The 25726-nt window shown below is 33.2% G+C and overlaps 1 protein-coding gene across 4 annotated transcripts in view; it reads left to right on the top strand.

Moving 5' to 3' along the window:
• Nucleotides 1–2306: 2306 nt before the first annotated feature.
• Nucleotides 2307–25726, top strand: part of LOC133202740 (filamin-A-like) — a 41203-nt gene continuing 17783 nt past the window's right edge. Inside the window, exons 1-24 of one of the 4 annotated variants that reach the window (XM_061338610.1) lie at nt 2307–2899; nt 5653–5842; nt 6198–6263; nt 6633–6846; nt 7607–7715; nt 8109–8296; nt 9329–9484; nt 9763–9891; nt 10204–10333; nt 13517–13654; nt 14215–14388; nt 14521–14667; nt 16152–16235; nt 16585–16725; nt 16975–17142; nt 17624–17770; nt 18529–18609; nt 18867–19004; nt 19467–19634; nt 19847–19993; nt 20989–21072; nt 21625–21765; nt 21858–22031; nt 24119–24268. In XM_061338610.1, the coding sequence (XP_061194594.1) occupies nt 2569–2899; nt 5653–5842; nt 6198–6263; nt 6633–6846; nt 7607–7715; nt 8109–8296; nt 9329–9484; nt 9763–9891; nt 10204–10333; nt 13517–13654; nt 14215–14388; nt 14521–14667; nt 16152–16235; nt 16585–16725; nt 16975–17142; nt 17624–17770; nt 18529–18609; nt 18867–19004; nt 19467–19634; nt 19847–19993; nt 20989–21072; nt 21625–21765; nt 21858–22031; nt 24119–24268 (3595 nt within the window). In that variant the 5' untranslated portion in view covers nt 2307–2568. The remainder of the gene's footprint in view (nt 2900–5652; nt 5843–6197; nt 6264–6632; nt 6847–7606; nt 7716–8108; nt 8297–9328; nt 9485–9762; nt 9892–10203; nt 10334–13516; nt 13655–14214; nt 14389–14520; nt 14668–16151; nt 16236–16584; nt 16726–16974; nt 17143–17623; nt 17771–18528; nt 18610–18866; nt 19005–19466; nt 19635–19846; nt 19994–20988; nt 21073–21624; nt 21766–21857; nt 22032–24118; nt 24269–25726) is intronic. The other 3 variants (XM_061338611.1, XM_061338613.1, XM_061338614.1) reach the window with 3 other exon arrangements.

Here is a 25726-nt window from a genome sequence, read left to right as displayed (position 1 = left end):
GGGGCGCAGTGACTAGCACCCTTGCAATGTAGCAAATCGGAGTGGATCCACTCCGAAATGATTTTGAAGAATACAAAAGGAGTTGCACTGAAAATAACTACCAAATTAATCATAACAAACCTTTTTGAGATTGTATATGCCTTTTAACCTAAAAAATAATCCATATAAATACGAAAATTCAACTCATTTTCTCAACGTTTTTTCCTCGCTTCAAATTTAACGCCATGTTGACATTCGGAACTCTCTGGATTGTTCATAGAAAATGCACAGAGTTCGAGTTATCGCCCGTGTTTATTTTGCTACATTGCGAATACACGGAACGAATTCTATCGTTAAACCGGGTCCGTAGGACAATATCATTTTAACGATAGAACATTCTATCTACCTTTTGGATACATCCCCCTATTGTTGCAGCATGTTCGAACCCTGCAAAGTTCTTTCCTTTTTCCGGGTCAATCAAAAGGTCAAAATGGTTTTCTCTTAATTCTTTACATCACGTCAAATGACTAGGGCTGGGTATCGACTGGAAATTTCGTGTTGCGATATATTGCGATATTTTTCACTGTATTGCGATATGCATTGCAATATTTAATATGATAGTTAAAATGCCATTTTTCCTATTTTATTAACCTCCATCTATAAGCACAGTGTGTTACAAAACAGTTCTTGTTGATTTCAATACAGTTTTGGAACGAAATGCAACCATGCAACAGCGACCTTACCGTTTGGATCGAAAAGTTCCTGACATATTCAATTTCATATTTTATTTACGAAATCTAAGGCCCAAGCAGTTTGCCGGTATACCGGTACTGGAAAAACGTATCGCAATACGATATTTTTTGTTAACGAATCGCAATATACCGGAATATCGATATTATTGCGCAGCCCTAGTAATGACTGTTCCTTCGCCAAGCGCCTGGCATTAGGAATGAAAGTCACGTGTCTTTCAGATGAGTCCTTTATAAAAACCGAGGTCCCGTGTTGCGGTAGGCGTCGGCATGAAAAGAGCCCTCACTGTTCAATGGCCCTGAGTGCCGAGTAAAGGTCTAAATTTGAAGCCCTTTACCGGTATATGGTGTTGTCTCTATATGTTTGAACCTGAAAGTTACAAAGGCCACTGTGAGAAATCCATGATTTTCCCACAGTGAGAATTCTCTGATCCCCCCCCCCCCCCCAGATGGCGATCAAAGGACATAACTTTTTTGAAAAAGTGGATTCAACTTTTTGTCGAAAAGGAGAGAAGGACCCCCCCCCCCGTTCTCCACGAAGTAGATTTCGAGGTTAGCAGGTTTTTTTTTTTGTTTTTTGTTTTTGCAGTTTTGAAGATTTTCCGAGTTGGGACACTTTCGGTGATTTTTCTTTTAATGTCACTGAAAACTTTGAAAGATTTTTTTTTCTTTTCTTGACAACTATCCCTCCTCTCCCCATTTTTCTGTAGAAAAAAATGCAACGTGTCTACGCTTTTAAACTTTTCTCATTCTGCAAAATCAATATAGCATCATTAAAAAATAATAATAATCATCATTTTAGTTATGGAAGGTACGTCAACCTCTGCGTAAGACAAATATATTTTGAAATAGAATCAGACTGTAATGATAAACTTTACATAATTTTTGGCTCATTTTTTAAAATTAAAATTTTGTTTGAAAAGTTACTCATTAAGTAAATTCAAAATTATTCACATAACCAAGAAAGGCATATTAAGTATTCACGATTTCCGTCAGTTCACCAGAAAAGGAATGGACCCTCTTCATAGAGATAAAAAAGACTGAAATATTAAAACCATAGACAATAGAGATGTTTCTGTTCATCGTGAACCATATATATTATCACTTGAGGTTTTTTATTTTTAATTTTTTTAATAAATTATTTATTTATTTATTTATTTTTTTTTTTTGCATTGATTAATTTTATATGTTCAGTAAAACTTGGAAATCTAACCCTCCCAAGGAACTTAAGGAAAAGAAGATCTATATGCTAAAGCCTTTTAAAAAAATAACACCCCCCCTTTTTGTGTTTTAGTGTTTCGGCTTTTAAAAAATCCCTTCTTCATTGAAATTTTATTCCTATTTTCTGAAACTTTTTTTTCTCTCTCTGTCTCTCTCTCTCTCTGGGGAATTATTGGTAGTTTATTGAATCCAAACACATGCATATGAATTATTGGTCGTAGATTGTAATCGATTTACTCCACCGTGACGACTCTTGAATGGAAAATGACTTACCTGGCCGGTAGATGGCGAAATATACAGTTATATTTAGCTTTGGGATTCTCGCGGTCTTGTTTGACAGCCTATAGAATTTAAAGAAAAAAATTGCACGGCTCAGGTAAACCGGTTTTGTTATTAATTCATTTAAATATGTAAAGCCAAACGAGAGAAAATAACTCAATCGTGAAAAGGGTCAACAATCCACACCCTGGTGCAGGTATTTCGTGCACAAAAGGTGGGGATACAACAAGTAGTGGAGAATTGACAGATAGACTTGTCAGGGGAACTTTAATACGGGTCGAGAGATCATTATCCCGAGGGAAGCAAGGCCTGTTCATCAGCTACATCAAAGGATACCATTATGGCTTCATTTCGGGCTCTCTCTAAGGAGGGCCATGCAGCCATGAGTATGCGAGACAGTTCGGACCGATGGATTCTGATTCAGAAAAACACCTTTACCAACTGGGTGAACGAACAGCTCCGAGTTGCAGGAGTAGAGACGACGGATTTCGTCAGGGAGCTGGAAAATGATTTTGAAACAGGTGTCAAGCTTTGTCAACTTGTGGAAGGTTTGCAGGGTAAAAAAGTCGGGCGGATCATTAAAAACCCACTGAATCATCATCAACGGTTAGAAAATGTTACCATTGCACTCAATGCTATTGCAAATGACAACGTCAGACTGGTGAATATCGGTAAGTTAGCAAATTTTGTAATATTTGATTTAATTTTGATATTGTTCTTTTTTTTCTTATTTTCATTAATTATATTTAAATAAAAAAATGTGCTTGTATTATTAAAATGTAACAACAGACAGTTAGAGGTGGGTGGGGGTGAGAGGTGTCTACATATGTTGCAAATTCTCAGATGATACGTTCTTGCCAAAGTATAAATACCAGAGGTTCAATGACTTCTAAAATTTTAACAAACCTGGAGTAATAAATACTGAATATGAAATATTATATATATATATTTATACTAAAATTAATTTATTCTGTGCAACATAATGTCAGAATCACTGTTTTGGGTAATTGTAATACTTACCAACACTCATAAATAAATAAATGTAAATAACACAGTTTCTGGTGAAAAAATCTCAACAATTCTGAAATGTTGACAAACTGAAATTGCCAGGTGTGTCCTTGACACTGTGCATATGGAGAAGACACAATTAGTTATGTCCCCAGGAAAAGAGTGTTTGGAATGAAAAATGTGCATAGAATGAAATAGTGATTATCTAACCCAACCCTAGTAACCCTTGGGTCAACATTCATCATAAGTCATGCTGGACTTCAACAAGCTAGGAGGAATATCATATATTTACAACACCTTTATAAATGCTAGGGTTTTTGGTCTTTATAAAAAGTAATGTCAGAGAATATACTTGTTTAAGTTGAATAATATATAGCATTATTTTGATTAGGAAGTAAATAAATCTATCAGGCTGCATATTTTAAAAGCCTCATTTTATTACAATATACCTTCCTAAAACTGATTTCATCAATACCAGTGATAAAAGTACTACAATACCTGTCACAGGTGTATGTATTGTTAATATATTCAGGTGTATAATGCCATGCATGATACAGACAATGTTTTTACTGTGAAATTAAATCTTGTGGGGGTTTTAAAAAAAATTCAGTTTATATTTATATTCAGTCATCTGCACAAATTTCGGTAAAAATATATACTTCTGAATATCACTTTCTTTTCTGTATGACACGATATATAACAAGAAAGCATTTTTAAAACATGAATCATTCCCCCATAAATGTGTATTGAGAAAAAAAAATGAAATTCAATGTAAAAATTAATGAATATCAAATGAAGATCTTGGGATTTTTTTTAAAGGTTGAAAATTATAATGTGTGAGAAAGAGAGGTTTAAAAGGTAAAAAGATTCCAAAAGGAATGCGTAAAGAGTAGACCTTTAAGATATTGAGCAAACATTGGCAGTTCAGAGATGTGCCATAACTTATGTGGAGTTGCAAATCATTGCCATAAACAGAGGGTGCAATACTGAATTATTGATTACTTATATTGATTGAATCTGAAGGAAAATACTTAATGTTCAGCAGTGTACCACCTTAATTAACATTCTTCCTGGTTCCACGCATAGTTGTAACAGAATTCAATGCTGACTTTGGGCAGATATTAATGTGGAAAAGTGTGGTCATCTTTATTGCTATGAAAATTACAAATATTGATAACAAAGAAATCTATTGTATTACCTGAAATTAACTTTTTTTCAATTGGTTCTGTGGGAAAATATTGTCAACTAAATTTAAAAAAAATATGATTATGATACTGAACAAAACAATATAAAACACAGTTTTGTCCTAGATGTCTGTAAGTAGGGGAAAGGGATGTGACAGTATTACTTGCACTTTTTGCAGTTGAACATAATCTTCATATCAATAATCAATACATATATACCATATAATTTTATTTTTTTAAATCACTTTGTAGTTGCAGCTATTGAAATGATTTTATAATCTTTTTTTTTTTTTTTTTTTTACTATCCTAAACAAAAAAAAAAAACTATAACAGTACTGTTATAGCCCAAAGCATTTTACTATAAATGCAATGAAAATTTCATAGATAGTCATGTTGTCTAAGAAAAAAGTGTCTTGACCCAAAAAAGAAGTTGGGGGGATTTTCAGTTGGGGGTGGGGTGGGGGCACTATCAAGCAAAATTCCTCCCGTGCCTTCCCGGTTTCTACAGCCATGCATTTTACTTATAGTTTTCTGACTGTCTGGTAATCCCAACATAAAATAAATCTGATAGCGAGGTCTCAATTAAGCTGATTATACTTACTTCTTGAATAGACACCAGTTGAGGTGTTGTTATTACAAGTACTTCACAACAAGGGAACATTTTTAAAACCTGTTTGATACACAACCATGTTGTCCTTGGGAAAATGATGTATATACTTGTTGATATATAGATTTGTACTGTAAGCCATTTGAAGATTGAAATCTTCACCCTGTCAAACATACTATCTAAAAAGAATTGTCTTTAGATTAAGACAATTTTGATGCCTATTAACTACTGTACAAGTACAAAGTCAATAATCCCAATACTTGACATTTTGGTGGAGTTTTATGATTTTATTTTTTTTTTTATCTTTAAGTGCTCTTCTACTAAAAAAGGACCATGCTACATGTACATTGTAATCAATTTTAGATAAGAGATTTATACCTTAAATTTTTTCCCTCTTGCCCTTAAATTATGTTTATGTGAACCTTTTTGCCGTTGAAGGGGCAGGAAAAAAACTACATGTATAATGTGAGGCTTTTTTCATAGTTTGAATAAAGAAATTTACATGTTAAGCAAATTCATATATATGTAAGTATGATATGCATATTACATAACAGAGGTAGCAAGTGACATTGCATGAACAAATGAACATTTTCCAGACTAAAAATCTTATTATTACCATTTCCAGGTCCAGAGGATATTGTGAATGGAAACCTGAAGCTCATTCTGGGTTTAATATGGCACCTAATTCTGCGATACCAGATCGGAAAGACAAAATTCCCAACCAAGAAACTGATGTTGGCCTGGCTGCAGGCTGTCATTCCAGAGTGTGCGATTTCAAACTTTACCACCGACTGGAACAGCGGTGTAGCTCTACAGTATGTGGAAATTAAATCACAAGTTACCTCCCTTTGCATTTTCAACAAAATTAATTTCATATCTTCTGGAAATGGAAAGAAAATATCTTAAAGGAGAATTGTTTGTATCATATATGATGCTTGATATGTGAAGCATATCCATTAAACTTCCAATTTATTTTAATGTATATGTTCTTTTGTAAATTTTGATTTCATGGCTAGCTGCCTTAAGATTTTGGGATACCCTTAAAATCAAATAAGAAAGACTGGAAAATGTGATGGAACTTTATTTTGTTATTTGATATTGATTTATGACTGTTATTTGTATTTGCAATTATAATGTAACTTTTAATGATTTTTATTCTTTTGTTGACAGTGCCTTGATAGACTATTGTAGACCTGGACTGTGCCCGAACTGGAGACAAATGAGTAGGAGTGATGGGTAAGGTGTAAATGGGGGGGGGGGGGGGGAATCAATGGATTGTGTATTCTGAGAGGATACTGGGGTTGATTGAAGCATTTTTTTAAATCAGATTTGAGCAAAATGTGGTTGAACAAAGTTTTGCATTGAGTGGTATTGTTCAAATTACTGAAAATTGTAACTTTTTGCAATTTTGTAATGATGAACAAGAATGCATGATCTCAAAAAGATTTTATAAAATTGCTTTGTGTTGAAATGCTTGCAACTTCCAAGATTTGCACTGAGAATAAATCACCTTATTTCATGTGCACTTCATAAATCCTATCATGTTTGAAACTTATGCTTTGATAATGCTAGGCCATGTCTTTTGTGAATGTAATGTTTTACCAGGCTAAACAATTGTAAAAATGCTATGGAGCTGGCCAAAAGGGAGTTTGACATCCCTCTGGTGGTCCGACCCGAGGATCTGTCAAGCCCCGATCTTGACGAGCTGTCTGGCATGACCTATCTCTCCTACTTCATGAAAGTGGACTCTCCCGGCTACTATGCCACCATGAACATGGTCCGCAAGCTTCTGAAATCTGGAACTGTCAACAACTTTACAGTAAGTGATACTGTGGAATTGTCATTTTTCATTGGGGACCAATGTTAGAGGATTAAGTGGGTCAGTCTTATCTAGGAATTTACATCCCCAAGAACAATAATTTGTCAATATATTATTTTATTGATCTTCTACCCTATAAGTTGAATTTTTAGTTACGCAAATTTAGTGATTTGTTCATCACCAGTATTTGATTTTAGCAAGAAGTAATTTTAGCGATTTTTTGATACCAAGAAATATAATGTTTACCTCCAATGCGGAATGAATTTCAAGCAATCTTGACACCCTGGCTAAAAATGCCAAAATCGAATACTCACTAAAATTTCTGCTTATATGGTATATAAAAAATTGACTAATCCAGATATTGTGTATTTGATAATCTTGTCTATTACATGTATGATGTAAACTCCACTCCCTTTCAATAAATTTAAGTGATAAAAATGTTGTCTAATCTAATTTGGCCAGTTTTTTTGAGAACCAGTGGTGTCTGTATCAGACAAACTTAACTGTACATGAGTAAAACACAAGGCTTATAGCAAAGTCCCAGGGATAAACAATTTTGATTCATCTTAAATGTAATTCCTTATAAAGGTATTTGTGAAATTTTAAGTTGCATAAGGGATTCCTAAAAAATTCTATAACTATATATTTTATTTTTTTCCTATTAATTTAATTAAATGAATATTACTTTGCTTGAACCATCATTTGATTCTGAACATGAGCAAGGATAACCATGATTTGATTGATATTTATTTTATTACAGTCGGACTGGTCAGATGGACGTCTGCTCTGTAATCTCTGCGTGTCAAGTGGTGCTACCATTCCTGGATGGCCCAATTTGAATGGCAGCCATGTTGAAGTTCAGCAATTAGGTAAATTGAATACAGTAAAACTTTGTTATCTTGAACACTGATATATTGAAGACCATGGGCCTTGTGGAAGTCACTTGGAAGTCTCAAATACTCTTTCTTTATGTATTTTAAACCTTGTTCTTTTGAATCCTCGGATATCTCAAAGTTTTTTTCTTGGTCCCATCAAGTTTGAGATGATGAAGTTAATTAGACTATTTCATTGTTGGACAGTTTGCTGGGGAGATCTTTTTTTTTTTACATCTTTTAATTTTTTGCCCATGTAGTTAGCCTTCAATCCTTGGAAATGTCACAATTTAGTCTCTAGTTTTAACCCTGTGTTCAAATATTTCTCTTTGAAAGACCTAAACTGTCACTTTCTGATCATAAATTTAAGTTTATTTCTATAAATTTTAGGAATTGATGCTGCCAAGCGTATGGGAGTGGAACCCATTCTAACAGCCAAAGAAATGTGTGATCCGGAGGTGGACCACATTGGCATCATGGCTTATGCTGCCTACTTTAGCCGATTCAAACCCTTTAGGGCACCTGCTGAAAAAGTGGTCATGGATGTTCAACCTAAAAACTGCTATATTGGAATCACTGTAAGTAAACTTTTGAAGTAATTGAGTATTTTGAAATATTTCTTATTTCCCAGTCTCTGAAAATTTTGTACACCAATCAGTCATCAAACATGACACAGCATCTTAACACATAATTAAGTTGACTGATTTTGAAGATCTGCAAGCATCATACATGCATATAGCACAAAACAAACATAAACATATACTAGTATTAGTTTTCAAAAATATTTTGTTACTCTTTGGAACATGTATTGTGGAAACCCAAGTAGTGGCAATTTGTCCAAGACATACAATTGATTTTCAAAGTGTAATAGTCATTGGTCACATAAATCAGTCATGTTGATTTAACAAATATTTAAGGCACTTTATCTGTCAGAATCACTTATAAAGACATCATCACCCAAATTATCTATCCATAAAATAATATTTTATTACCATTATGACAACCAAAGATGCCCTGTGGTTCCGTGAATTGACCACAATGGGTCAGTCCAGCAGACCTCGGACCTTCTATTGTTATATCCCTGGTTTCTTATAAATACCCCTTGGGCTACCTGTTTTTGGAGATGTGTATTGATTGGGACAGGGTGACCAGTTGCTTACTGAAGCATTCAATAACCAGTACTAGAAGGTGCGGTGATTTTAAAAAGTTTATACATTTGATAGTGGATTTTGGATAGATTATGATCTTCAGTGTACATATGAAAGCTCTAACACAAAAAAAAATACATCTGAATTTGAAATTATTCTTACGTACTTAGACTGGACTTTTTGTACTTATGCAGTTTTTAATGCATCAGTGAAGTACAACAGGTAGTATTTTAAATTTTGCTTTCAAGTTTCTTTTTATAAATTTTAAAAGAACTTGTATTTATACGGTATAATTGTTATTCTTGTAAAGAGACAAGTTTAAGACTGTTGACAAATAGTGTTTATGTTAGCCTGGATTAAGGAAATATATATTTGGATGAAATTTGAGAGGAAAAGAATTTTTTTAAATATTTATTTAGTATCACTTTAGAAAATAATTGTTTTGATTTTTTTTCTGTACAGTCCACCTTCTCTGTGAGGATTGAGGATGACGACATCTCCTCCAGTGATATCCGAGCCGATCTAAAGGGTCCAGACTCCAACCCTCCCGTCACATTCTCCTGGGCTGGCAGAGTAGGCACCGCTTCCTTTACACCAGTGGAAACGGGCATTCACAGGGTAAGGAAGAATTCTGATGTGGTAGACTTTTTAATGAAGGAAATATTAACTAATAATGAATATATACAAGAAATTATGAATACATGACCTAAAGAGGATAATTATTACATATAAGACTGCTTTGAATTTGTTTTTTTTAAATCCATAATGGAATTAACCGCCACCCCCTAAACCCACCCATCTTTAAAAATCAATTTTAAATCCCAACTTTCACAGTTTTATATTTTGACTTGTATGCATGTTAAAAATTTCCAAAAACATCTGTTTTTACATTTCAGCTGAATGTTTATTGTGAGAACCAGTTAATTGTGGGCTGTCCAATCTCATTCAAAGTTTTAGCAGACAGATCTAAAGTGACATTTTCTAGCATTGATCACTGTGCAGTGGGAATGATTACAGAGCTCAAAGTAAGATGGATTTATTTTTAGTAACAAAAAGTATTTTCTATTTATAGTATTAGGAATGCTGTTTCATATATATTCTACATTAATGGAATAAGTGTACGTTTGTTCCATATCTATTTTTAGTAACGCAGTATATTTTCTATTCAAAGTATTAGGTGTGCTTGAATTAGGTTTGAATTAAATTTTTAAGGGGTTTCATATTCGACATTATTGAAAAACAGTGCATAGTAGTTTTAACATGAAAAAATACATAAACCTCTGCTTTTCTTGGTGATGAAGGTACATTTTTAACCATTGGTTTCTTAATTTGTGTAGGTTAATTCCCAGTATGCTGGGCAAGGTGACGTCCAAGTAGAGGCCAGGGCTCCTGGGGGGAGAGTCCACAACTTACGCACAGTCTATAGAAATGGAGACTACGTAATTAATTTCACTCCCTCTGAAGTTGGTATGTATAGACTTTCACTAAGAAAGAACTTTGTGGCACCTGATTGGTGGAAAAATAACCAATTAAATTTTGACTCGGAGTTATTTTTTCACCCGTCAAAACCTCACAGATTTCTTTCTTGTGAGCAGTGTTAGTAGTAGAGTTAATTGGTGTATTGTTCTGTTTTTAACAAGATTTAGTTTTCCCTTAAATTCTCCAAGAAAGAGCTATAATGTTTATATTTCATGCTGAACATGTCATATACAGTAGATAAAAAAACCCCTCTATGGAGCTTTTTTTAAGCTGAACAGTCTCGGATGTCCAGTAGATAATACAAATAAATGTTTGTTTCCTAAATAAACACTCTAAAATGAACTGCACATAGAGCATCTATTTTGCCAAAAATATTTAGATTGGTTTGTAATTTTTTATAATGCCTTGGGAATTGTGTACTGGTACATTAAATAAACCCAAGCGCTTGCATTGCTACACATTTTTCATTCCCTCCATCATTTTGCTGTTTGCTTACACTATTAATGAAAAAAAAAAACATTTTGAATGAAGAAATTATATTTTGGTAAAATGGCACTTTTATGATATGCAATCTTGAATCAATTTATAAAACCAACATAAACGCAGAACTAGGAATTTTTGCCACGGCTCTTTGGATGATTAATCGCCTATTCTCACTTGAAAATGAAGCATATTGTAGGCTGTTAAAAGGCTTTTTATTCATGTATTTTTGGACTTGGGTAAGTGAAGGAAGGCTGCATGACTTTTTGGTAGTTTTAAACCTCCATTCTACTAACAGCTGCCTGTCGCATGCTTGCAAGCTGGACATATATCTATATCTTCTGACAAAAAAATGAAGAGACTTATATAGAATTTCCTGAAAAGTTCTTGTCATTGGTATTTATGATAGCATGCAAAAAGATCTTAGATTTACCTTTATTTCATGAAAAAAAAAAAATATGTAAAATTTCCTGCAAGTCCTTGTCATGAGTTTTTATATAAGCATGCATTAAATAGTATTTCGAACTAAATAGTAATATGTTTAGGCTATATTTCAAATATACAGATGTGAGCTGTACATATATATATATATAAATGCTCAAGTCCTTTGTACCTCTTGCCTGAAGCACTGAATATAGCATTGACCTTCCTGCATAATCAGTTCTACTGCTATCTTGTTTTTGAGCTAAACCTTACATCCAAGCTGCCACTGATCTACATTTTCCACATTCAAGCTTAATTTCTAAGCCTCTTTTCTTCACATTTAAACGACATCTGAGATACATTTCCTCATGTTCAAGCTTAATTTCTAAGCTTGTTTTCATCACAAACTACATCTGAGCTATGTTTCCTCAAGTTCAAGTTTGATGTCTAAGCTACTTTTCATCATAATCAAGCTACATCTGATAATATAAGCTTAAGGTCTGAGCTTCTTTTCTTCCCAAATTATTATTGTACAAAATATATATCTGATTTCCTCATGTTCAAACTTAAGTTCTGAGCTTCTTTTCTTCACATACAAACTACATCTGAACTACATTTCCTCATGTTCAAGGTTAAGTTCTGAGCTTCTTTTCTTAAATTCACATACAAACTACATCTGAACTACATTTCCTCATGTTGAAGCTTAAGTTCCGAGCTTTTTTTCTTCACATACAAACTACATCTGAACTGCATTTCCTCATGTTCAAGCTTAAGTTCTGAGTTTCTTTTCTTCACATACAAACTGCATCTGAACTACATTTCCTCATGTTGAAGCTTAAGTTCTGAGCTTCTTTTCTTCACATACAAACTACATCTGAACTACATTTCCTCATGTTGAAGCTTAAGTTCCGAGCTTCTTTTCTGAACTACATTTCCTCATGTTGAAGCTTAAGTTCTGAGTTTTTCTTTACATACAAACTACATCTAAACTACATTTCCTCATGTTTAAGCATATTAGGCTACTTTTCATCACAAGCTACATCTGAGCGATATTTCCTCAAGTTCAAGCTCAATGTCTAAGCTACTTTTCTTCTCAATCCTACTATATATGTCTGAGCTTCTTTTCTTCACCTTCAAACTACATCTGAGCTACATTTTCTCATGATCAAGCTTACTTTTCTTCACAATCAAGCTACATATGAGCTTTGTTTCCTCCTGTTTAAACTCAAGCATCCACAGGAAAAATACAGAAGAATAAAACATGATCTACTGGTATTTTACATTTTTTACACTGTAGCCATTTAAAAATTACTTAAAAAGGTACTTCACATGTACATGTAATAAAATTACCCTCTGCACTGAATGCATACTTGATAAAAAGGTGACACACACACATTAATTAAAAAAAAAAAAACTGTCTCCCTCATTGAATTGAAGTTTTATGCCAATGAAAGAAAACAAATTAAGCAACAGTTTATCATTAAGACAGTTTCCATTATAGGAATATCAGATAGTGGATTTTCAGTGTTTTCTAACAGAAAATTCATATAATTCAAATATCTATTTTAAAACTTATGGGAAACAAAATATATTAAAAAGTTATATATTTGAATCAATCATGAACACATTAGCTCAGGTTATAGACTCCTTGTTTTAAGATTCATTAGACAATTTTGGTGAAGCACTCATAGGCCATTTTAAATTTTATTTTATTTTGAAATTTATGTTCTTTTTAACATTAGTAGTCTTTCTAATGAGTCTTTTTTCTTCGTGTATATTACATAGAAGAATGAAATAATGAAGGCCAGTGTAAAGTCTAGCTACTCTTGAACGCCAGTCTCATTGTACTCAGATTGCCTCATGGCTATATACTGCTTAGTGTACAATTAAGCAGTGAAAGGGGATATATTTATATCATTGTATTTATATATACATTTAGATGTCTCGTGTCAGAGTCACTAGCTTAATCTGTCTTACTACTGAGTGTGATGCTGTAATATTATATTTGTTGGTTTAGGCAGCTTCAAAGAAGTATATATATCTACCATTACATACTGTTTGTGACATCTTTTATAGAACAGTAATATAGAGTTTTATAATTTAGAGTTTTATAGATGTGTGCCATTTACTTGTGCATTAGGCATTAGATCTTCACTTTAACTTTTAAGCTTTGATTTTTAAAATTAAAAAAAAAATATTTTGTGTTGTACTGATCCATGTAATTATAAAGAATGTGAGTAGGAGAACTAAGATTTTGGCCTTTGACAGGTGTCTGGAAGGTATCTGTCCACTACGAAGGGGATCACATCAGTGGAAGTCCATTCAACATCAAAGTATTTGATCCCAATGCTGTTCGAGTCTTTGAATTGGAAGGAGGAACTGTGGGAATGGGACTTAACTTTATGGGTACGAATGCTTGGTCCTCATAGAATAGGCATGGAAGTCCTTAAAAGTCTGTGTATACTCAGGAATGTATGCTTTTGGAATTTTGGGAAATAAGAAAAAGTCTTGTTTTTTTTTTTTAAAAAGTCGTAATAATCGGAATAAAAAAGTTGTTACTATGACTGTAGAAAGTCATAATAATGAGATGAAAGTCAAAATTATAACTGAAAAAAGTTTACTACTAAAGGAAGTTGTTATCATTATTTAAAGTCATTACATGTATTACAATGTCAGAAAGTCATAATTATGAGAAAAAAAAGTTGAAATAATGAAAGAAATTAAGGAGGATTGATCCTCTGCTAGGAGAGATAACTTTGAAATCCACTTTTTATAACATATTCCTCTTCAGTTAAGGTCTTTGTTTAAATAAAGACTTGAAACTTCAATAAAGTAATGATTATACAGCAGAATTCTATTTTAGCTTGAAATGGGTTATTATACCTGTAGAGAAATTTAATGGGGATGTGTGAATATGCAGAAAATGCATATCGATTAATCGTATGTTGTCATCCCTCTTTTTTCAGTGGACACATCAGAAGCTGGGGAGGGAGACCTAAGGGTGACAGTGACCCACAATTACCAGCAGGTCCCAGCATACATCACCCACCAGAGGGCAGGATTGTACAGAGTAGACTTCACACCGGAGGGCGCTGGCACTTACAAAGTCAACGTGTTCTATAATGATATTGAAGTCAGGGGTATGAAAGTTTGAAAAAATTATATTTCACTCAGAGTCAGATCCAGTTTAAATTTGCAAATGGTAGAGTATTTAATCTACTTGCAATTGCAGTTGGTTGCATAATAAAATACTGATTGATGGTTTATTGAAGGTTCTCCATACACCCTGGACATTGTGGACTCTGGACGAGTGACGGTCAGTGGAGATGGACTCAGTTTGGTTCCAGTCAACAGAACGGCCAGATTTGAGGTGGACACACAAGGGTCGTCATCTGGCAAAGTCAATGTAGAAATCACAGGTAAGAATTTCAAAATCATTGTCCAGCAACATTGTGATAGATTTTTTTCTCCAAGGTTTCATTTAAAATATGATTTTGTTTAAGAATTTCAAAAACCAATTTTTATTATATTTAAGCATCTTTCTTTTCATGCAATTGTTTTTTTTTTTATTTATTTTATTTTCTGAATAAACTTATTTTGTTATAATTTGTTCTCTTTATATCTCCTCTCTGGTTCCCCATGTTATTTATAAATTGATCTGCTGCATGCCTTTTGCTTGTGCTTTATGCATGTTCTATGTCAGTTTGGGTCAAACAGAGACATGACCAACCGGTAATAAGGAAAGGTTAATAACCACAAAATGCTTTCAGACCTGAATTGCTGAATCTGTTATTTTTAAGCACTCTTCCTATCAATGTTGCCAAAAGTCTTGATTAAAAAAAACACAATTGTGTCTTGGTAGCTTGAATTAATTTATATCTGCTTCTTTAGATAAAACATATTCCAAATTTTTTGCATTAATTGCTCTTTAAAGTTCACTGACTTGATCATTAATTCAAGAAAGTCATGTCTTGGTGTTTGAAGAAGGTATTATTTATGAATATTTATGAATGTATTTTATATGAATATGTACAGTATTTTATATGAATATGTATAGCATGCATATTGTTTTTCTTTTATTTCTGTCTTCTGTCTTAATTGTGAATGTGTAGATGGATGGAAGAGAATAGTCAGAATGGTGTATGGATTGAGTGGTCATTAAAGGCCAATCGGAATTAGAGTTCTGAAATAATGAATAGGCAAAAGAACTGGAAAACTGTATATGCAAATGATCTGCATGTGTTCGTGTGAGAAAATATTCATAATCATGTTTTAATCAGATCCAATCAATGATCCTGTTGATGCATTAAATAATGCAGTTATTAATTTTTCTCGTAAACCTAATATGATGGATTTTATCTATCGATAATACTGCATGCATTAATTAAATAATATCAAAGAAAATTTGCTTCATCTTAATTAATCAGTATAACTAAATGCCGAATTTAAACCAAAGTATGATATACATTGTAGTAAATAAATAGGGGGTCGCGGTGTATAATATCGGTAACTCGCGCTTTTAACTCGATGAGCATGACCCTGCCTGACCTCTTCAGTTATGCACTCACACAACTTTATACCATTCTCACTCTTTTGATTGGTCGATTATTTATTACATAAGGTAAGATATATATATTTATTTTTATTTGTCACTATGTACTTCAGTTATTGAATGGAGATCTGTTGGAAGAAAGGGGGAATTCAAAGGGACTTAATTTGGTTATGGAAAATCTGTATTCTTGTTCGGTTTGGGAAAATTTGTCTAATACAGCCTTTTCCTTTGTTGAATATAATCATATGTAATATTTTTGGTTCCTTATTTTTATCTCCTCAGTTTTTAAGACATATTTCTGATATGTTTTGAACAAAATTATTTATATTTAAAGAGTCTTTTATTTTTCAGCTCCCTCAGGTAAAAATGTTTTGAAGAAGATAGAGTCAATCGGAAATGGAAAATTTCAAGTGGAATACACTCCTTTTGAGACAGGTATTCAGATATTATTTAAACTGTTAAAAAAATGTTTATGTTCTATTATCAACAGCTTGTAAAAGATTTTTTGAAAGGAATACTATATGTAGAGAAAAACCTGCTATACATGCTATACAATATGTAATGAAATCCTGCAGAATTTAAAATTTCATGCCCTAATTATTGATTATATTTCTTTTTTTTTTATTTTTATTGATTTTTAATTTGAAAAAGTAAATATGATTTTTTTTAAATTGTTTTTTTTATAATTAGTTTTAAATTTGAAACCATTTTTCAGTACTCAACCTAGATCATTAACCATTTCTGATAATTTTTGGTTTTCTACACAATCTAACAACTGTTGTAGGGGATCATCAGATAATGGTGTATTACTGTGACCAGCCAGTCAAGGGAGGGCCATTCTCCTGCAAGGTGTATGATGCTGGACAGGTCATTGTGTCACACATGCCTTCACATGCCACGGTCAATCAACCTGTTTCATTCAACAGTTAGTGTGAATTTTAATCAAATAGAGTCTCATCGTTAAATTGCTCAGTGAAGTAATTTATGTTTACAGCTATCAGATGCTTCTTAAACCTTTTTAGAAAAATTCTATGCTGAATTAGAAAAAATGAAAACTTTTTTTTTTTTTTCAAGTAGTGCAATAGTTTCAAAATAAGATTCAATTATATGGAGAATATGTACTGAGTTGTAAGAGTTATCACCCTTGGTAACAGATTCAAATTCCTCATTGCAGTTGATGCTTCAGAAGCAGGCTCAGGAAACATAGAAATCATGGTTAACAAAGGTCGCATTGCCTGCAATGTTCAAAACCTCGGCAGTTACAAATTCCTGGCTTCCTTTGTTCCTACTAAAGTTGAGAAACACACCATAGAGATGAAGTTTAATAATCTACCAGTTATTGGTAAGTTTGTAAATTTATGTACACTTTATCAAATTTCTGTGCAATTTTGGTTTCAAATTTAACACACATTAAGTAACACTGGTAATTTTTTAAATTGAACACTTTAATTGTCAAATTTCTGTGCAAATTTTGTGTTAAATTTAATAAAAAGTGTGGCTCAAAGCAATTTTTTAAGCATCACTCAATGCACAGTTGTTCCTGAAACATAATACTGTATACCAACTTTTATTGATGTGCGAGAAATATCTGCAAGTTTTGCAACCTTTTCCAGACAGACAAATTATTAAAAATTGAGTGTTTATTTAGAATGTGTCTCAGATACAAAATGAATAGTATTAATAGATTTCAAGGTGTTAAATCACAAATAAAAATTATTGAGAATAATAGTTGGTTTACAGTATGATAATAAGAAAAAACATATTCACAATGTCAATATTTTTGAAATACATGACCCAGAAATCATGATCTTTTTGCTTTGCAGGATCTCCATGGCACGTTCAAGTGACAGACCCAAAGTCTATCTCTGTCACTGGCGGGGGCATTGACTTCATTCTCTGTAATAGGAAAACAAACTTTGTTGTGAATTGTGACGAAAGTATGTCAGAAAATATCAGTGTGTTGATCACAGGTAACCACAGCAACGGGATAGAAAAAAACCACCATCAGTACAAAAAAAAATCCTTGTCTCTCTTTCATTTCAGTTTCTGTAGAAGCAGTGTATATTGTCTCTTTCTGTATTATAATTATTTTGTTTTCACCACTAATTGTACACCTGTCACTTACTTATCTACTTGGAATGTTACATATGAATTAACGGAATTGTCATTACACATCATAAAGTGTAGAAAATAAATTGCATGTTCAAAATGTACGAAAGATATGTCGAAACTTATGTTAATTAATTGGTCATTTAATCAGAATGCACAGAGAAAAGTTACAAGTGTGTGAGTGAAAACCAAAAATGTTACAGTGTATGTGTAAGTGTTGAATTTTCTCCCTTATTTTCTGCACTCACACTTGGCATGCAGCAGGGAGCATTACTATGCCCTTTTAGATTTAGATTTTTTTTTTTTTTGATCTAGATACACATTTTACTGCCTTTTTCTGCTTTTAGATTTCTTTTTATATTTTATGTATATATTTAAACCCTCCTTTAGATGTAACCTGCTTTTTGATTGGCTGTTTGATTTTTGTTTTTTCCTGTTGTAACAGTACATGTCAATAGACATGTACATGTAGATTGCGTAGTTAATGAACTTTACTCAGGCTAACCCACTGTATTACCAATCTGAATGCTACTTAAAGCTTTCTCCCTTTTGACCCAGAATATTTAGAGCTAACTGAATTAAATCAGAGTGACAAAGTTCTATTTTTCTCTTACTGTAGGTCCCAGTGGTCAATCTGTACCATGTGACATTTCTAATGGGTCACAAGGTCAAATAGTAGAATACGTCCCAACAGAAGTGGGTGAGTTGATTTATCCTTTTACTGAATTGGTAAGATTTATTGCTAAAGAAAACTTCCCTTTTCTGTTGATCACAAAATTAAAAAAAAATAAAAAGGTCCCTTTCAGAATGAAAGCTTCAAACCTAACACAGTGTATTGATATTTCAAAAAATTTCTAGAAAGACACAGATGCGGGTGTGGTAAATCTAGATGCTATGCCCTGAAGGAACTTACGTATTTGTTCTATAAGTGATATCATTTTCTGTTGATATTTACAGGTGACCATAAGATTTTCATAAAATACAGAGACACAGAGATTGAGGGTAGCCCCTTCACAGCTAAAGCCTATGACACATCAGCCATTGCCGTGACTCCTCTTCAAGATGGAATGGTCGGGTCACCAGTGGAATTCACAAGTGAGTGGTATTTCCTTGTGGTAAAAAAAAGTTGATGTAAAGTCCCGCACACACACAAAAAAAGCAAGTAATGTCAGAGAACAAAATTTGGTACCTATTTTCATTAAAATATACAGCTTTTTAATATATTCTTGGTTAAACTTCAGTGAAAAATCTTTATTTTAAAATTTTGGTGGACGTACTGTCATTTGTTTATTGGTTGTGAATATGAAGCATTCATGAGGAGAGATATACAACATATATGTCTTTATATACCCACACTTTCTAAAGAAAGTTTGGGTATATTGTTTAATTTGCCCCCTGCTTTCACGAAATCACAGGGACATTAAATCATTTTTTTTTTTTTCTGAAATTTTTTCCCATGAATTAGCTTTTAGCTGAATTTTTTCCCCTGATAAACCCAATTATTTGTAGATATAAAATACAATTTAATTTACATTTTGATAAACTTATTTTGATCAGTTGATGTGACTAGAGCTGGGGAGGGTCAGTTAGAAATCATGGTCAACAACGGAAACCTCCGAAACACAGTGGACATGGAGCGTGCAGGTGTATACAGAATCACCTTCACCCCGGAGGAAGCAGGGCGACAATACGTCAACATAAACTTCAACAGTGAAGGGCTACCAGGTATTTATTTATTTACTTCAATGTTAAGGGATTTCCCAGGTGTATATCAAACAAATAACAAGATGCTTTGGGGGGATGTTCAAGAAAACATACATAAAAAAGGGAAAGCTGTTTAATTAATTACAGATAATTAGCTAAGGTATTTACAAAGCAGGAGATTTTTATCTGGTCTTGAATAACATTATTTGAAATGTTAATTTCTTGTTCCTCAGGGTCCCCGTTCTCCTGTCTGGCAGTGGATGCTGCCGGGGCAACTATTTCTGGTCTGAAGACGGCACTTCCTGCCAACAAACTAACGACCTTCACCATAGAAACACCATCCTCAGCGACAGAGTTCAGTGCTGTTGTGGACATCACAAGTGAGAGCGTTATTAATTGTGTAGACAGACTTTTTTTTGCTATCTTTTAATTCATTAAGATGAAAATTAATGTTTTAAAGTAAATTCAGGAAAAAGTTTTTTATCAACCTAAAGCATATTATATAGATAATCATGCATGGTATATATAATTATGCACCATAGAGGAATTGCAATTTGTAGTATATACAAGTATTATGCATAAAAAAAATATTCTAAAGGGAAATTTACCTTTTATCTAGCATGAGTACATGTGGAATATACATATAATAAAAGGTACTAATACTTGATTACTAACTTGTGCCTAAATGTTGGCATATGGACTGAATGTCACGCATGAATGAGCAGTCTTAGAAAATAGAGAGCTATATAGTTCATGAGTTACTTCCCTTTACCAGTCATACTTTAAATGTAAATTTCCACTGTGTTTGCTTTTTGTAAAAGGTAGAAAAGACACAGAGAAAAATACATTGAATGTATTTGATTTGGCTAATATTAAAAGAAATACAAAAAAAATTATAATTAAATGGTAAATTAGGCTTTTCATTGTGAAATAAATTAATTACTAATGTGGAAAAATAAGATTCTTTGTTACATGACATGCAGTAATTACCTGGTTTTTGACCTCTATAAAAATCCCAGCACTAATGGTGAAAGGCACGGTATAAGCCACCATTATTTTATTAACCCTTGTCAAGTTGTACAAAGTTGCGGTTAAAAAGATTTTTTGTACTCTGTATTCAAAGTGTTGGTTCGGTATTTTTTGCATGAAGAATGCTGGAGTTGCGTAGTGCATGGCCATAGATGCAGGTGAGTGCATGTCAACAGAATTATAATATACGAATATCTATAGCAGAGATTCAGGTATATATTAAGGTGTTTGTTCATTGAACTATTCATTTAAAGGTGTTTGTTCATTAGACTATGTAATCTATGCTCATGATTGTTATTGATTTATGGTATATGGCAGATCTGGTAATCTCAGAATTGACTTTTAGGTCCGACAGGGGAGAAAATTCCTGCTAAGGTTACCCACACAGCTGTTGATGGAATGCATGTTGAATTCACTCCAAGGGAAGTAGGTATGTGACAGATTTTTACTGTTAATCAGTAATCACTATTTATTTTCACATAATTGTGAGAGACGTATCATCTGCTCACAAAAATTTCAATCATGCATACATTTTGATAAAGATCAATGACATGTACAAAAATAACCAATTGAAAATTAGTGAATTTTTTTTTTCTTGCTTTAAAATACCAAACAACTTCCCCAAAAATAAGTTGTTGCAAAAATTTTGTGATGTACAGTATAAAGTAAATTAGAAAAGTTTTTCCAGATTTCAGATGAAATGTACTTTTGATGCAGCTTTGGTTTTGCTAATTGTTATTTTTTCAGTTTCTACTGCAACAGTTAAAAGAAAAGTTATGTAAATAAAGATATTAATGAAATTGATGAAAAAGTGGCATATTGGCCCATTTTCCTGAATTGGCTTATCTTCAGTGAAATTGTTTAAGCCAAACATTTTTTTTAAATTATCTTGATCTCATAAAAGTAGAAAATTATGCTTGTTTGATTTGTATTCTCTGTAACAATACCTCTTTCTGATTGATTAATGTGTGTCATTTTTCAGGGCAGTACACCATCCAGGTATTCTGTGGGAAAGATGAAATCTGTGGAGGTCCACAGTATGTGAATGTTTTCAACCCAAAGAGTGTCATAATCAACAACATGCCCTTCCACTGCTTTGTTGGGGAGACGTGTACATTCTTAGGTATCGTTTATATTATTTGGTCTCTGATCTTTGAGAAATCATATACAAAAGTACACAGAAGAAATTTAAAAAAATTCTTTTCTTAATAAAAGTTGATGCCTCCAAGGCTGGAGGGGGTATTTTGGAGGTGGCGATTCTGGCCAATAAGAACCATGTCCCCCATACTCTGGAGGACCTGGGGAAGGGGGTTTATGAGGTCAGTTTTGTGGGACAGGAAGCAGTGCGACACAGGGTTCATCTGACATTCAACGAGGTATACATCCCAGGTAAGATTCATGTAAGCAATCCAAAAATATTTATAGTATGTACATGATTTTTTATAAATGGCATATGTATAATAATGTTTCTTAATTTCAAATACATGTATATATCAAACAATGTGGAACATGATTAATTCCAAGTATATGAGGATTTGAGATATTAAAGTTAGATCAGAAAGTTATAATACCGGTAAGTTTGGGACCAAAATACTTCAGCATACCCCAGATATTCAACATATCCCTGATATATGACATACCTTTGGCACTTGACATATCCCTGGAATATGACATACCCTAAAATTTTACATAACCATGGTACGCAGGTAGGTTAAGGCTTCCCGAAGAATATCACAGTGCACTCTGTGCCTTCACATCTCTGAACTACCAAAATATGACGTCATAATGGAAAATGACGTCAAGTCACAGCAAACTTGAAGTGTTATGACGGGGAGAGTGTCATGAACTTTACACTTTATTTCAAACTGCATGTAAAATGCTAGATAGCTATTGAAAAATTCACGGGTTGTTAAAGGTTTTTAAAGTCTTATATCATGTCCGAATAATTTAAAAATACACCGCTTACCTACCCTTGATTGAAATTCAGCATGTTCAAAATGCTTATGAAAAATATACTTTTGAGATGTACTCTGTTTTATACCCGTGGTTGGAAGTAGAATTTATCTTTTGTGTATAAAAGAGTCTGGCGCAGGTGATTAATAAGGATTAATCTGAGAATTTTTGTGGAAATCTATAAGAAGAGGTTGTTGTCTAACTGAATCTTGCTTGGGAAAAATCTATGTTGGCTTTGTTTTAATACAGATTACGATATTGTGTGGAAAATACCCCCAAATTTGTAGGTAAGTTGAACTTCTCAGGAAATATTTTGTACCCAAGTAATACTATGACTTTTCCCAAGCACATTTCGGATACACAAGGATACGATGAGTTCATTTATATTACAAAATGTTAATAATTATTATGTTAATCAGCTGCGCCGAAGCGATTTATATGAAACACTTCAAAAAATTATAAATGACCGTCACGTGATCAACAAATTCATGTGATATCATAACAAATATGTTAATATATACCCGAGGAAGCCCTCTATATAAATTGGAAGTACTAAAGTTCAATACTTATAAAAGAAAACCAAAACCGACCTCGCAATGACATATTATGTTTTGAGCGCATTTTAAAGCTTCGGGAAGCCTTAACATAGCTGCGTATTTGGCATACCCCTGGTATTTGGTACATCCCTGGTATTTAGCATACCCTTGGTATGTGACATGTCCTTAATATTTGACATATCCCTGGTATTTGACATACCCCCCAATATTTGACATATCCCTGGTATTTGACATATTCCCCGTATTTGACTTATATCTGGTATTTGACATGGCACAGATATTTGACATATTCCTGGTATTTGACATATCCTTGACACTTGACATATTCCTGGAGTATGACATTCCCCTGGAATTTGAAATATTCCAGGTATTTGACATATCTCTAATATTTGACATATTCCTGGTATTTGACATATATCTGGTATACATACCTGGTATTTGACACATCCTTGATAGTTGGTTTCCTGGTTTTTGACATATGTGTTATATTTGAAATTTCCCCAGTATTTGATATAAATCTGAAAATTTGACATGCACCATGTATCTGACATTCCCCTGATATCTGACATATCCTTGGTATTTCACATATCTCTGATATCTGACATACCCTTGGCACTTGACATATCCCTGGTATATGACATACCATGGATTTTGACATGTCCCTAGTATTTGACATATTCCTAATATTTCATATATCCCTAACATTTGACATATATCTTATATTTGACATCCCTTATATTTGATATCCCTGATATTTGACATACCACCTGGTATTTTGCATATCCCTGGTATTTGACAATTTCTTGGTAATTGATGTATTCCTGGTATTCATAATGATGGTGTTCAAGATACTGACAGTCAATGTTCTTTTAGCAACTGTCATCCAGATAATTTAAAAGAAAAAACATTCACTGGAAAGATCATGCGGGGAAAACTTCTTAAGATTTTCATTTCTCTCTTCTGCAGGAAGCCCATTCTGGATTGAGGTTTTGGATGAGTTGGAGTTTGTCATGGATGAATTCAGTCACCAGCAATTCTTTGCTGTCTACCAGTCAGCAGGGTTTACATTTCATGGCCCCAGTGGCCTGAGTGAAAAATTCACTGTTTCCATTGAAGGTATACCAGGCCTAAGATTGGCATGCTGTTGAGGTGCAAGCATTTTTTCTTGTCCTTAGATGCTGACTAGATGAAATTCTTGAGATCATTGCATGAATCAGTCTGAGAGTAGAGCATGACACGATCAAGATACAGTAGAGCATGACCCAATCAAGATGCAGTAGAGCATGACACAATCAAGATGCGGTAGAGCATGACACAATCAAGATGCAGTAGAGCATGACACAATCAAGATGCAGTAGAGCATGACACAAGATGCAGTAGAGCATGACACAATCAAGATGCAGTAGAGCATGACACAATCAAGATGCAGTAGAGCATGACATAATCAAGATGCAATATAGCATGACACAATAAAGATGCAAGAGAGCATGACCAGTGGCAAAGTGAAGCATGACAGAGCAAAAGGGATGATTTAAAGTTTAGCTAGTCTGCTTAAGACCTGCAGCATAGGAAGTAGAAAAAGCTTTTTGCTTCAGTGTTCCTGCTTGTGTTTACATTGGTCAAAATTGTGCACCCTTTTAAATTGATTAAACATTTTAATCTTGACCTCCATTAAATCTATTTTTAATTAATTGAGGCTGTTACTTCATGGTCTGATAAAATAGTTGCTATAGCATTCAAAATGAAGTTTCTAGACCTAACACAGTTGTTCTTACAAAATTAATGAAAGTGCCAAAATTTTTTTTGTATATTTTTAACGAAATACTACTGTTTTTTTTTTTTTTTTTGTTTTGTTTTGTTTTTTTTTTTTGCATAACAGGCTGTTGTCTAGTGTTGTTCTAGAAACAGCTCACCTCTGTCCATTTGATAAAGTGAGAGGGCAACTAAATTTCTGACTGTATTTTTTCCCCCAAAAGCTTTCAAAGTGTGAGTTTAAAACAATTTTAGTGTTATTAGTGAAGAGTAACTAATTTCTTCTCATTCAGCCACTCTAGAGATTCATTATTGGCAACACAATTCTGTCAACTCATCTCTGAAATGCACATTTACTTATTGTTGGCTTCTGAACAAATATGTTTTAAATTTTTAAGGAGAATTGTCCAAAGACAATACATTTTTTCCAGTTGATATTTGATATATTTTAAGAGCATAGATCATTAAAAGCTGCATGCATATTTGTAGATGCAATACTTGCATGAAGGCAAAACTTTAATTCCACTATGTTAAAGTATTAAGTTTAAATATATATGTACATGTAAAGTAAAATTCCTGCAGCATAGGTGATGGTGCTTTGTTGAATATGGTACATTTGAGCATGTAAGAACAAGAACTATCTCAGAAAGGCCCCACCACACTGTGAGTATATTGCACTATATATACTTATACATATAATTATAATAATATTGCATGTTATCACATTGCATGTGAGTAAAAACTGCTTAATTATTAATTAGATGCATAAATAGCAAAATTTAAAAAAAAAATCAGATGTATTTAGCTACCGGTAAGTGTCAT

The sequence above is a fragment of the Saccostrea echinata genome, unplaced genomic scaffold, assembly GCF_033153115.1.
Source record: "Saccostrea echinata isolate AGI-Se365-2 ecotype Australia unplaced genomic scaffold, CSIRO_AGI_Sech_v1 ptg000047l, whole genome shotgun sequence".
NCBI classification, from domain to species: Eukaryota; Metazoa; Mollusca; class Bivalvia; order Ostreida; family Ostreidae; genus Saccostrea; species Saccostrea echinata.
This window is presented reverse-complemented; position numbering and strand designations above follow the sequence as displayed.